The following is a 15,787-nucleotide window of genomic DNA, read 5'->3' on the forward strand; positions in this document are numbered from 1 at the left end:
TAGTCCTCAAAATTTTATAATAAGGTTTTCCTATTCGTTGGTTGAACAACCTTGGGGACTGGTAAATTTTGATTGATTGGTTCATTTAGAGAGTGTCCAAACGTTTCAACCACTAATTTTTATCTACAGAAGGGGTAATTTTTTGTATCAACATTGGGGATGTACATCGACTTAACGGCCATTGTCTTATCTCTTTAGATCTCTGGATATGAATATATAGATATACTAGAGTTGGCTCGATATAATTATCTCCCTATTGGCTAGTTTTCTATATGCATATCTATTTCTCAATAAATCTATTTTCCTCACCCGGCATTACTATCTAAAAGAAAGTAAATATTTAATAATCTAAATGATTTTAAAAAGATTTTTTAAATTATATTTTTTCTTTACATTACCATCACCAAAGGGTTAATGATGATGATTACAATTTTAGTTTAATATTTGAACACACAAAGTGTCGCCACAATCGAATTCTTTTAAAACAGAGTTTTCTTACATTTATTATTTTATAAATTTAAATTTTCTTTTTTATGATTATAAATTAAATACATTGATATAAGGTAAATAGCAACATGAAATTAAAAAAAGGAATTTATTTTTAATAAAGTAAAATAATGGGTCTTATCGTTCTGGGCAATGAGAGTTTATTATGGATTATTGGAGCACTATGAGTTTTAAACAAATATTCCTTGGAAAACTTGAGCTCGTTTATAGACATTTATTTCCTATATAGATCTGACATGGATCTTGAAGCAATTAAGCAGGCCGTTTTGTACATGTTAAAAATTGGAAGATTTCATTAAATAAAAGTTATCGCAAATATACTTAGTAAATATATCTATAATACAAAGTAGCTTGATGTCTGTCCGTCCGTCTGAAGCTTAAGATCTCAGTAACCACTGAACCGATTGGATTCTACTCTTTAGGGTATATACCTCTCGGTCCTGTGGTGGTTTTAAGCTTCGATTAAGTCGATTGTTGAGAAAGAAAGAGATACAATGATCTCCTAACTTTCCTCTAGTAAAACTATGAGACACTTGTAAACTTCAAAACAATACAAAATTCAAATATCAGAATGTCTGTCCCCTTCCCTGTTTTGAACCTGATAAAGTGCAGGTTAATGAAGACTGTAACTAATAAATTCAATTACAATTATCTAAAGAAAGATGGCAGCACACCGACTAAACTGATTTGTTTACGTATGTACGTTCTGATAGTAAGGTATTTCTTGTTATGTTGATTTGCAGTTTCAAGTATTCTTAAAGTCCCCAAAGTTTCATAATAATGTTTTCTTATTCGTTGATTCAACAACTTTAGTGACTTTTATTGAATTTTGATTGGTTGTTTAAATAAGTTTCAAGCATGTTAACAACTAATTTTGTGTATCAGCATCGGTGATGAACATCAATTTATTGGTCATTGTATTATCCCTTTAGATCCCTAAGAATAGGTATACCCAGGAAGGAATCCAGGGATAAAACAATGAACGATAAAAACATGTGCTCCTCCAATTAAGACAAAAAATACATCTTACATGGAAAAGTTAGGTTACTCCTAATTGGTACAACCCACTAAAAGTTTTAAGCCAACCATTTAGTGAATGTATTAAGAAAACTTTAGTTACAAGTTTAATTTACATTCCTAATGTCCTTTTCTGCTTAGGATTTATCTTACTTTAATATTATATAGCACTCATACTAAATATTAGTAAAGTTTATCTGTTACAATCTTAAGAAAAACCTTAGCTGTAGCTTTTATTCCAGTACAATAAATACTTGCTTACCAAACATCTATTCAATCAGGATTAACATTGCTGCAACCGGCAAAAAACATTTTATATTTATTTAACTAATAATTCTATAATCATTTATTTACATATACATGGTTAACTACAGAGATGTAAAGTGATAAGACAATGGCCAAAAAATGATTTACATACCCAATGATGATACACAAAATTACCCCTTCTGTAGATTAAAATTAGTCGTTGAAACGTTTGAACACTCAACTTAATGGATCAACCAATCAAAAATCACTAAAGTCTCCAAAGTTGTTAAGCCAATGAATAAGAAAACGTTCTTACAAAACCTTGGGGACTAGTGTAATAATAAGCCCAATGCCCCTTCCTTCCCTGGGTCAACTAACTATAAAGCCATACAGAAATAGTTATTTCTTTCATCGTATATATTATAAACCGCTTTCCGCGGATATAGAATGTACAATTATAAGATTAAAACTAGTTTTTTTAGACCCGAGGTGCCGAAGGCACGGGCTAAAAAAACTGGTTTTAATCTTATGATTGTACATTTCTATATTCTTAGAAAGCTGGATATAATACGATGCTAGACATAGTTTTTTCGTATGGATGAGAACCGGTTCCTATCCACCGGATTCGAATGAATACGAGAAATGAATTATAATAATTGGTTGTCAGTTAAAAGATTCTGTAGAATATGTCATCCTTTTATTTTTTATTTATGAAGCTACTCTTATAAGGAAACTGAAAAGTTAAGAAAATCTGAACAAAAGTACTTGCTTTTGTAATAACTAGTTGTAAAATTTCCCAGGTCCTTTTAGAAGGTACATTGTAAAGGAGAACCATATTTGTTCAGCGATTAGCAAGATCCTACGGCACTAATATACAAACTCACAAACATTTTGTTATTTTTATATAAGGATCTTTAATTTTAATTTATTGACAAAAAGCTTTACTACGTAGACGTTTTCATACTTGTTTTACTTTATGAACCTCAGCCACATTTCACTAAGCAAATAATAGAGAATAATCTATATTTCTTTTCGCCAGGTGTTATAGTGATAATCTTATTAACTCATGAAATGTTCTTTGATTACTCAATTTGTGTTTGGATGAATATAGATTCTATTAAAATCCATTGATATAACAGAACAGACACAGATGTTATCACCATTATATGTAAATTTTATTACCGAAAAATACTTTATTTATAATAGGAATATTAATACACCTAATACAATAGATTTAATAAGTATAGATTTATAATCCAGACAACTACCTGGACTATATTTTCTTCAAGCAAAATGCTTTCTGCTCTTTTGTAGCGACTTGAACGTGTTAATATTTACGACGGTATTGAATGAAATTCAAAGATTCAATTGAAAGTCTGCACTGGGTCCAGGTGTGGGGACAAGAAGAAAAATATCTTTAAAAAGCATACCCCTGTCCCAGTTTGGGTGGTCATACTGAATAAGGTCGGACCAACTGCAATTCAATTAATGGTTAGGTAGCAGTTACATTTGTACTGCGCGGTTCAATGGACTTCAACAGGGATATAGGGATAGATCAATGAAAGATGTATATAAACAATTTAATCTGTTTAAAATCATGTGAAAAAAAGGACAAAATTACTTGAAACTTAATACCTATTTAAAATCTTCTCTATCAAAGATTCTACTGGTGATTTGTTAACTAAAAGGTTATATCAAGTTAAGTAAAATGAATATGGCGGATGTTAATCATTTACATATCCTGATATCCTGATTATAGTGAGCAAAAATGACTTTTCAGTACAAACACGTATGCTATATTGATCTTTTACACCAGCGTAGCTGTTCTATTCATTTTTTAACAGGCTTGACTGAAAGTCATGAAGATCTTATCGTCAATTGAAGTATACACTATTACTAGTGGTCCCGCTGCAATCCTCTGGAGTCTTAGCCCCAAGAGGGATGTTACAGTTGTGGGTTCTCCCACCTTTAATTTTTGTCTAAACAAAAAATATGAAAATTGCCTAACGGTATAGTAATTTGCGAGATATTAAGCTATAGACAAGCTATTTATAAATATTTTTTTCAATAGGTATTGTTATTGAATATTGCTTCGTAACTAACGGACGTATTGTCCTTGTAAGTAAATACTAATTCTTACGCAAGAAAATATATATTCACTAAAATATGAATTAACAAAACGTTTTCATGATTTTTAGGCATATTGAAAAAAAGGGTATTTAGATTTTTACTTTTTGCTTACCGGTATTATCCTCTTGGAAATTTTTTTTTCAATTTTGAAAATTTGAGTACCCCCCCCCCCCCCCCCCCCGACAGCTCCCTAGCCTGCATAGCCGCAGCGCTCGGACCCCTTGCCTGCCTAGCCGCAGCGCTCGGCTCCCTAGCCTAAAACCTAACCTAACCTAAAATAGTTGTTTGTCGTTTAGCGGGGGGGGGGGGGGGGGTGGTACTTAAATTTTCAAAATTGAAAAAATATTTAAGAGGATAACGCCTGCTCACCTTTAACTGTGCTTTTGTGCTTTGTTTTTACTATATCAAAGACAAACATAAAATCAAACAAACACAGATTGAAAGTAAGTCTACGAAAACATTTTAAGTTATCATTAAAAACTAAATTAATTTATCTGATGGTCCCTATTAAGATAATTAAATCTGACATTGTTATATAAAAAAATATTTTAAAAAACATGACATTTTTGCAGTTTAAAATTGCACAAGATTAATTACTTACTTTGTCATCATTTTTAATAGCGATGCTTTGCTACGTTTAGTGCATGTTCGTACATCAGTCAATACGTCACAGTTATTAAGAAATTAAATTGAAGTCCTCCAATATAGTTTATCATATTCTTTATTAAGTTATAAAATAAGTACATAATTCATTTCAGGAAATTATTTACAAAAACTGCAAAATGTGAAACACTGGCCTTTACAATATAAATTTTAAAACAACTATAGACTTAAAATTTGTTTACTTTTGAGGTATAAGTTGCAATTTCTGCAATACTTATGTTTTTTATTGTTCTTGTTAGATAATAATTGTTTCTGTTAGTACTGCACGTATTGTAAAAGATGTTATTTAATAATTAATTTTTAAGAAATTGAAGATTTTTGCTAAATAATTTTTCCTAGTATTTTTCACTGAATATATCTGAATCAATGAATATTCCATAGATACCCGGGAGGAAGGGTACATTGGATTACACAAGTACCCAAAATTTTACAATTACGTTTTCTTATTCGTTGGTTTTGAAACTTAATAAAAAATAATTGGTTGATTCATTAAGTTGAGTGTTGAAACGTTTTAACCAATAGCTTTAATCTACTTAAAGGGTAATTTTGTTTCGTGATCATAGGGGGTGTATATAAATCTATCGTTGATTGTCCTATCCCTTAAGATCCCTACATAGATACACTGCATTGATGAAAAGAATTAGAGTTAATTTGATTATTTTGTTGCGTTCTATTACCATACAACAAGCTTTTGAGAAGGGAAAAATATTCAGACAGTTTAACTTCAGTTTTTTTAAAAAATTCCTTTGGAATATATCTTATATTGTTTTATGTGCTTTAAATGATATATTTTATTGTAGGGTTATCTTTTCCGCAGGGGGTTAGAAACAGGTGGTGAAAAATATTTTAAGGCAAGGAGGGGTAATATGGCTTGTACATAAAGTTATTCTAACAATCTACTTTTTCTTAACCATTTCGCTTTCCCTTATCTAAATTTTGATGTTATTTTGAGAATAAATCGCCCAATTACAATTGTGCCTAAAGATTAATATTACTGAATCTTTATTCTAGTGTGTGTGTAAAAGTATGTATTTAACATCCTTTTGCTTATGCAATCAATCACATATTCATAGAAAACAGATTAGAGCTGCGTAGCTACTCTATAACTGTATCAGCTAGAGGCTGACTGTATGTTCCTTAAACTACAATAAAATTACGTTAGTTTAATTGTTTATGGACTTTTTTTGTATATCCTATTGATTCAAACGTGGCAGGATGATTCCTGTAAAAATCTGCTACAATTTAGAAAGCGTAGCAACATTAAAGATTAAGATTTTATTAATTGGCTATTTTTTGCGTTTGCATTTTTTTGTGTTATCTTTTTTATCTAAAAAAAAAATATTTGCTGAAACAAGGCGGATGTTATATTGTTGTACGGACATATCATACTTTTATAGTACTTACGCTATTAAAGAATTATTAGCAGTATACAAAAATAGTTTAGAACTATTATTTATTTTTCTACTTCTTCATTACCTAAGTAAGTACCTAGAAAGAAACAGAATAACAAAAAAATATGTTTTTGTTATACAATCATTTCTCTGAAAGTATGTTATTAGGAAAAAAATACAGGAACAATTAAATTTATTATTTATTAATATTCAAATAAATATGAAACTGCGCCCCTATTCATTAAAGTAAAATATTTTTTTTTAGTTGGGTATTTTCTTTTCGTAGGTTGGGGTAGTGTTTCTTTTTAGGAAATGCCGTTATCCTAACAAAATTCTAAACGAAGCTTACCTGAAAATTAAATGAAAATAAAAGTAACATGATTTTTAAGTGCAATGATTGAGAAAAAAACGTTGGTGCACTTCATTTCTAATATTTTATTCATAAGAAAAATGAGAAAAAAAACTTGGTATGATGTAAAGAGTATGAATACAAAATTTTAAAGAAGAAGCTACTATGTAACTCTAATTGTCCGTCTTTCAATATAGCCATGGGAGATTGGATTACTTAGCAGCTATATGGAATAGACTTATATTTTTTGTGTAATTTCCTCTGAGTAGCAATGGAATCTGTTTAGCGATATTAACTTCAAATATTTGAAGTGAAGATTCCCCAAAGTAGCTTAAAGTGCCTAATAAAGATTGACATCATACAATACGAATAACTAATGATAGGCCAGTATATATTATAATTGACCAATGTTAAAATGTTTTCTGGTCTATCATTGGTCATTTGTATTGTATGACGTCATTTTTATTAGGCACTAAATGCTGCTTCAGATTCCACTGATTAAAGGGTTTCTTTTTTACAACTAACTTTGTTCTTTGATACATATAAACAATATCATTCTTGTTTACAATAAAAATTTGCTGTGTTTATGATCACGTTTTCTCTTAATTCACATTTCAAATAAATTGTAATTTTTCAACACAAAAATTATGAAAAATTCATCTTATTATTTGAAAATTGGACTAAAAAATTATCATATTTGCAACTTTTATAAATTAAAACAGTTAAGATGTTGAATTATTTTCCTCTATTAAAAGTTTTTATTCAGAAAATATTACTGTGATAAAAAAAGCACGTGGAATAGATACTATCAAAGCCTTTAAAACTCTAAAATTGTCATTTTTTAAATTTAACATATTGTTGATTATCTTATTATTAAGAAACCTGTTCTTAATTTTAACTCTTATCAACTTCATTCCTCTTTACTAGAAATTTAGAAGCGCATCTGCTTTACACCAATAGTCCTTTGTCTTATAAATAACACAATAGACTTTGCTATTTTTAAAAAGATCTTAATAGTGTAGAGTAGAAGAAAACATTGTTGACCTTTTAAAATTTGCAAAAGGAACATTTATATTTTTTTTAAAAATATTAGCAAGTAGGTAATTGATTTAAAATCTAACTTTTAAATATTATGTTATTGCTTTTAAACCCTGCTCAGCTATTGTACAATTGTCCTTGTTGTTTAATGTTTATATGATGAAATAATCTGAAAATTAGCAAAACAAATTATAAAATAGTTATTGCTTAAAAAATAAAAAAGCACATGCATACTATAAGATATTTGACAGCAATCTGGAATATTCTAGAATATTGAAATGTCACAAATAAGAACCTGTGTTGGGTACGACTAGGTCGAGCTTATTATCAGTGTCACATATAGTCTATGTACGTCTGTTTGGCACTATGGCATAGAAACCTTATTTAATCATTTTTTGTAGAGGGATTTTGAACACTAAATGTTGTGGTCCTGTTTATATTATTTTAAATACATTTTTATAAGAAATAAGGAAAATGTAATTATTTTGTAAGATAAGAGTTTACTAATTCTACTTCAAAATTTTTAAAGATAAAGTTTATTTTTATGAATTTGTTTTAATAAATTTCACTTATATTTATTAGAGTTTAAAGAATTAAAATTAAAGGAGAATAAAGCAACACCGGGAACTAAGTGAAGGGAGAACTTTATCGGTTCATTGGTTATTGAAATCTTACGTTATAGTCGCTAAACCTTACTAGTACTTAATAGGCTTATAAACAGAAGAAAAATTTGCATGATTATCGAAATTTGATGAAATGAACAATAATAAATAGTAATTATAGATTATTATATTCAGCATAAAATATTTACTGTACAAAGTTATTTAATGCAACATCCTTTAAATCGCCAGTGTGTAACATTATATTTATAATTCTTCCTTTTTATCGGGTTAGGTTAAGTAAGGTTCAGGAGAGCCTCGCAGGGCTAGAGCTATTTTGAACATGTCTACTTTATTAGAAAGGGGAAGAAACAGGTTTCTAATAAATTAATGCGTAGAGGGGGGTTATGTAGTCCATTAGTTAGTTAGAAGTATTGAATCTTGTGACATATGCAACCTAAAACAAATCCAGAATTGTCCTTAATATCGAGTTCATTATTTCAATAAGTATTACTTGCTTTACAAACTACAGATAAAGAAAATACTTGTATATTTTTGCTTTTTAGACTGAAACAAAACTTTTGACGTAAAACAGAAAAAAATTGGAATTAATTATATGAAATCTATTATAATTTTGTAAACTTTCTGTATGACAACTCAAAAAAAATTTAATTTTGTAAACTTCTTGTATGGCAACTGTAGCTCATAGAAAGCAGGTCTGTATATTCTGTAGAAATACATAATTCATTTTCAGCACAAATTGACCATAACAATAATTTACCTACATGTCCATAATTTGGCCTTTATAGTATACATTAGGATTACACAGGGAAAAAGGGTTGGGGCAATGAAAGATAAACTATTGCTTCCCCCTCCGCTATTTTAAAGTATGAAAAGGGTGTACATTGATTCATTGATCTAACCCTCTCTACTTAGGAAACATCTATGTATCATATGAGCAAAATTTAGCAGAACAATTGGCAGTTATAGTAAATAAATCAGCTAGTATGTCTTTAACATTTAATTTAAATATATAAAATCTGCTAATAAACAAGGAAGGTACAGTTAGTTTAGCTAACATATTCGGTTATCCGACGAAGACCAAACTACATAACCTTTGCACCACTTTTGACGTCATATTCTTCATCTCTTTTTTAGGTTTTTTTCCCCACTTCTCCTCTCATCTTCCTCATTTTATGACGTCACAGGAATCAAAAGTGACACAAAAGTTATGCAGTCTGCCATCTGGTCTTCGTCGGTTACCCAGGTGGTCCTAAATCCCTGTTACAGTTGTGTACTAGGCCTACCAATTTATTGGACTAAGCAGTATGTATTGGTTCATATGGACAAACATTAATTCAATACATACAGACCTTCTGCATTTATAGTAAATACATAACTCAATTTTCACACAAGAATGACCGTATTCATAAGTAATTAGGAAGAGGTAAAAATATTCTGAGACTGGAATTAAAGAAACAACCTACTTACATAGAATTAAATAATTTTAATCTGTAAAAGACAGATAAATTTTTCTGCAATTGATAGATTTTAGTGTTTTGCTAAATTTAACGGTCTTTGTCGAAAACGATCATTTTTAAAGACATATGAAAAATAAAGCCGTTATATACCGGATAATTATGTCGACATCCTAACTTTAATTCTAACTGTATGCTTATTATAACTATAGACACCAAAAAGCTATTTAATGTTAAATTTTCTTAATAAATTTTTTTCTACTAAATCATCCCACAGACTAAATGTATTATAGAGCAGTTTCAAAATTAAGATATACAGTACATAATACATGTAGATGATCATATGTACATGTTTTTGTGTGTTTATTGGATAATTTAATTGTAATATAAAAGGTTGTATTCTTGTATAAGTACAGGCATTTTTTGGAAATGTAAATAGGTTTGAGAAAGAAAATTTTGTTTTAATGACAAATACCCTAAAACCTGCTCTGTAAACTCACATTTCTATTGTTTTCACACATATATATTCAACAATTTTAGTGTATAAGAATTTACATAACTTAATTACCAAATCCAAGGTATTTTATTATATTCTTAGATAGGTTAAACTTAAGCATACCTATTTGAGAGAATAGAACTAAAGTATTCAAATAGATACATCTTCAAATATTTAATCTAAATTTCCAACTAGAGCACAGTTACGTATCCTGTTAGCCCTGATGGTTATAGCTGATAATAGAAAACACAACCTTATTCTTGTTAAGTGCACTTATTGTTCCTTTCAATCTATAATTGAGGTTTATTGTTCTATCACTACCATCTCTCATTCTCCCCTCAGATTTAGGGATAGATCAATCAATGATAATTTGTTTTTTCCTTTGGAAAAGTTATTTTTGTTATACAATGTTAATAGTTTATCATTTTAAGAATTTTTTTGCATGATATTCACGTCGATATTAAGCTCATCTCATATACCATTAGAATATATTAACACAAGGTATATGATTACAGTCAGATGTAATAAAAAAAAAAACTCGTGGGGGTGTGCATAAAGGGGAATGCAGGTCTACCAAATTTCAACATTAAGATATTAACACGACACCTCCCTTCTGAAAACGTTAGGTTCAATACCTAAATATTTATTCCTGCTATCCAAGACAATATCAATTATTATTACTAATTTCTTTACATTATTATCTTATTTGTTTTGTGATAATTAGATTTATGGTTGGTAGGTAGGGTACCTCGTACACAGACTATGAAGGTTACAATTTACGTAACAGTATATGTCAGGTGGTTGCTTCAGTAGCCTTTATATGGACATTTAAAAAGCAAGCATTTTTCTTCTTGTGTTTTGGCGTTTTTTAAAGAAATCAGATAGCTAATCTTTCCAGAAAAAAATGGTCTCAGACCATGTTTCAAAAACAAAAGTTTGTAGAGGGAGGCGCAAATGAATTATCCCCATATGGTTAATTTAAGCAGCTTATAGTGCCTTTACAGAAATGACGTCATACAATACAAATGACCAATGATAGGTCAGTATACATTTTAAGATTGGTTAATTAAAATGTATACTGGATTGTCATTTGACATTTGTATTATAAGACGTCATTTTTTATATGCACTATAAGCTTTTTCGGTTAATTTTAAAAAGGTTATAACATAAAGATTAACACCTCTCCCCTCTTTAAAATGTGTATAGAATTTGTTGTAAATTAAAGTATACTGTGAATAAAAGGTTTATTTAATAATAATTTGATTAGCAAAATAATGATCTTGCAAATCTATTCACAATTTCGTATTCAATAATTCTAATTATTCAATTATTAGAATTTGTATGAGCATTGTAATTTTTTCATAATTTTAGCAAGTACACTTTATGGTTTAAAGTGTTAAATTTAGCATTTTTATAATTTATTTGATTTATTTCAGGTTATTACTTGAAATGGAGTGGATAAGAGTTAACAATGGAAACTCCTCCTCTGGGGAGAAATATTCTCCAGAGGGTTGGCACCCCTGCCAATACTAAACAGGTAATATTCATACTAGAGTTGGCACCCCTGCCAATACTAAACAGGTAATATTTATACTAGAGTTGGCACCCCTGCCAATACTAAACAGGTAATATTTATACTAGAGTTGGCACCCCTGCCAATACAAAACAGGTAATATTTATACTAGAGATGGCACCCCTGCCAATACAAAACAGGTAATATTTATACTAGAGTTGGCACCCCTGCCAATACTAAACAGGTAATATTTATACTAGAGATGGCACCCCTGCCAATACAAAACAGGTAATATTTATACTAGAGTTGGCACCCCTGCCAATACAAAACAGGTAATATTTATACTAGAGTTGGCACCCCTGCCAATACTAAACAGGTAATATTTATACTAGAGATGGCACCCCTGCCAATACTAAACAGGTAATATTTATACTAGAGTTGGCACCCCTGCCAATACTAAACAGGTAATATTTATACTAATGTTGGCACCCCTGCCAATACTAAACAGGTAATATTTATACTAGAGTTGGCACCCCTGCCAATACTAAACAGGTAATATTTATACTAATGTTGGCACCCCTGCCAATACTAAACAGGTAATATTTATACTAGAGTTGGCACCCCTGCCAATACTAAACAGGTAATATTTATACTAGAGTTGGCACCCCTGCTAATACTAAACAGGTAATATTTATACTAGAGCTGGAACCCCTGCTAATACTAAACAGAAAATAAATATACTAAAGTTGAATCATGAAGCAATAAATAGCTTTGTTTCATTCCTTACCCTAATATTACCTGTAACCTTTTATATTCGTTTGTCATCATTTTATTTCCAACAGTCAAGTGTAGAGAACCATTTAATAAAGACATAAACAAAAAAACATTATTTGTTTTATTCAAAATAAATTTCTGCGTTTTAATATTTATTTCTTGACCTTAAATTATAAATAAGTGCATTGTAAATAATTAATTTTAATGGCCATTAATTGTTGATTGTATGTGGCAGAAATATAGGGCTCGGCAGCAGGCGTTTACTTTAGGTGATTATAAAATTTTATTACAATATTCAAATTATATTTAGACATTATTCTTAATTGTCGAAGTCCCTGCAGCTTACAGGTGTTCAACGCGCGGTTGCCGAGCCCCGCAGTAAACCTACGTCAAATATGCAGGTTTTTGCTGCTTTAATTGTACTATAAAGACAATTAGAATTAATGATTAATAACCCTGCAGTTCATTCGGATACATAAACATCCGCTCGTTTGGCATTAAAGCGTTTATTACATTTTCCTAAATAGTGCATGAAAATTTATTTTTATATTTTTTTATAAACAGTAAATTGCCCCTAGCCAACGGGAGCTTTTCTTTAAAATAGGACTATGGCCCATAATGAATTTAAAAAGCTTCACTGTAAAAAGAATAAACCTATTTCCGAAATATTTAAATAAGATTATATTCTAAAGTTGTATTTTTTAATAACTTTTTAGTTATCGTTCAAACCTAAATTTTTAATTAATTTTCAAATTCGGCGAAATTACTTAATGTAAAGCAAAAACTATATTTCAAATACTTTTTTTATGGCACAGACTGGGAATTATTATGCATATTTGATAGGAAAACTTTTGGTTGAAAATACCAGTGAAAGAATTTACATATTGGTAAAAGTTTGTCCACAGCTTCGCACAACTCTGTACAACTCTCTGTAGCTGAGAAACTTTTATTCCCAGGATAATTCTCATATTAGAAACTAATTATTAACAAGAAAAAAAGAAAATTAAGTATTGCTGCTAGTTAGTTTCTTTTGTCTACCTTGGGTTACAGAGTTAGGCAGCTGCAACCGCTAAACCTCGCAGTTTAGTTACTTACAAATTTGAGCTGTAAATATTATCAAGCCCTTTCTAATGTCTGAAATCAAAATTATTGTTTTGAATATAATGTTTATAATATCTTCATTATGATCCAATCTTATTTCCCTTATGATTGATATTTTAGTAGCGAAGTTACTCTAGATTTATTGTCCGTCTTTCTGTTAGTCTGTAACGCTATGGACTATCTATGATTGACTGATGTTTTGATATGAAATTTTATTGTACGATATTCCTCACCAAAGAGTATCTAGTATAAGCTTTTTCGGTAAGTCGGTCTTTTTACTCTACTGTTTTTCATAACCTTTTTTATGACTCTTACTGTAATGAATGTTGTCATACTTGTTTTTTATTGCTCCTATGTAGAGTGTATTATCTATATTTTTAAATAGATTTAAAGAGGGAATGTCCATTTCTCATTTGTTATTAATTAACTAATCAAACACTTTGCGGATGTCTAAGGTACATTAAGTTAGTGTAAGTGTAATTTATTGATGCTTTCTATTTTGAAATATTATTATATATATACCTTTTGATCCAACTTATTCAGTATAAAAAAGTCATAGGTTTTGAAAAGAAGTCAACCACTAAATAAAGACTTTCCATATTGTTGATTATTATTGATCTTACAATTTTTTAGGAGAGAAAGAGTCGAAGTGAAAGTCCAAGCCCAGAAAGAAACATGAATATGAAACAAGAAAACCCAACCTTTTTAGGTAAATTATTAACTGCGTAACATTTCTAAGACTAGAGTCTCTATGTCCTGTCTGTCTGTTTGTTCGTCTTATACAAAAAAACACATCTAATCGCAACCTAAGAATTGTTCTATGAAATGAATCATATTAAGGTTACATTAATTTATAAAAAAAAATATTTTGGCATTATTTTCTTTCGGTGGTATATTTATGAGAGATTTTATACAATATATAATATCAAATTGGCTTTTATTTGCATATTTGCCATGTTGAATTTACAAATGCAAACATATTATTTTCTATAAGTAAACCCTTTATTATTCTCCGTCTCTGGTGTTAGGTTTCCGGGAGTAGAGCACAACGGAGACAGGATTATGGGATTATTTTCAAGGGTTTCTCAGTCGCTGCCGTCTTGTGGTTGCTACGATGGAGCAAAAATTTTACGTCAGCAAATACTTTAACTAGGACTATTATGTCCATAGGGAGCGTAACAATAACAACTTAACCATAATAGATAATGTCAAACGAACTTATAAACACTTTAATATGTTTAAATCCATTAGAAAATAAAAGAAAAAACTTTTGAGCTTCTTTGCTATTAAAATTTTATAAAATTATCTGTTTTTAGTTGACACCTCTGTTTTCTAATAATTGCAATACAGTTGGGACAACTCATTATTTCTATAATTATCATTCATATAGGATTATAGCAGGCTATTCAGATATATTTATTAGATTTTTCTTTGGTAGAGCATCTACTTTATATACCTCTTTAGTTAAAACAGTATCATTTTTATTTTTCCTGTTTTTCAATTAAGATTAGCTTATCACAAATCCAAATGATTTCACCAATTACGTGGCCTTGAGAAGCTATGGACGTAGCCGCTTATAATGAATTGAATATTGATTTTCTATGATTAAATTAATCATCGTTAATCATACATATTGTGGCTAAGATCAAAATTTTAAAAAGAATGTAATGTGTGACGTCATAAAACTACGTCTAAAAAGGAAAGATGAGAGGAAAAGTGGGAAAGTAAACCCCTGAAAAAGAGATGGCACATGACACTTGCCGCTGTCCATAAATTTTCTATCGATCATATCTTGGTAGGAGGGTTAACCTTCATTCTCCAAGTATAACTTCAAACCTGCCAGTAACCTATGTTTTGATTATATGTGGAAAAATAAATTATCCAGTTGGTAAAGTACACACAGCCGTACATCTTACTTCTTTTATATAAGGAATAAAGATGTTTTCTTTTATAGTTTTATATTCATTTAAATAAATCATCTTATTGCCTTTCAGCTTTATAATTGTGCTTTTTAGGGACTAATCATCCTTGTTGTTATGTTATTATATAATTTTATCGTATACCTACCTACGCTGTTTGTAGTATTTCATAACAAAGGCTCACAAAGTCTTATAAATAGAAGCTTTTACAATAACAATCTTATACTATAGAAATAACTAAATCCCCTTTTACTACTTTTGTAGCTCCAATGAATTCCTTTCGCAAATAATTTGTTAACATTTTACTGACCAAAGGGCATCTAAAATTTCATGACATGTATGTCTGTAATGCTCGAGTGTACATGAATAGGGGAAATTTTCTTAGCTGCTGTATAAGATAAATGGATAAAATTTATTTTCTGTGCTTCGTAACTTATGAATTTTGTCATCTTTGTTTTATTAAGAACTACAGTATTTTAAGAAATAAATTGAATTGGGGGTTGGGGGAACTTAAAAAAAAAGATTCTTCAAAATAAACAAATATTTTATTTATATAAACTTTTAAT

The 15,787-nt window shown here is 29.7% G+C and overlaps 1 protein-coding gene across 9 annotated transcripts in view; it reads left to right on the forward strand.

The window, feature by feature from the left end:
- The window catches only part of LOC145311863 (uncharacterized), an 83,691-nt gene that overhangs the window by 37,069 nt on the left and 30,835 nt on the right, over positions 1-15,787 (forward strand). For all 9 annotated transcript variants that reach the window (XM_080150873.1, XM_080150877.1, XM_080150875.1 and 6 more), the window contains exons 2-3: positions 11,351-11,451; positions 13,936-14,011. In XM_080150873.1, coding sequence (XP_080006999.1) covers positions 11,386-11,451; positions 13,936-14,011 — 142 coding nt within the window. In that variant the 5' untranslated portion in view covers positions 11,351-11,385. The remainder of the gene's footprint in view (positions 1-11,350; positions 11,452-13,935; positions 14,012-15,787) is intronic.

The sequence above is a fragment of the Acartia tonsa genome, chromosome 2, assembly GCF_053477335.1.
Source record: "Acartia tonsa isolate MP-2025a chromosome 2, ASM5347733v1, whole genome shotgun sequence".
NCBI classification, from domain to species: domain Eukaryota; kingdom Metazoa; phylum Arthropoda; class Copepoda; order Calanoida; family Acartiidae; genus Acartia; species Acartia tonsa.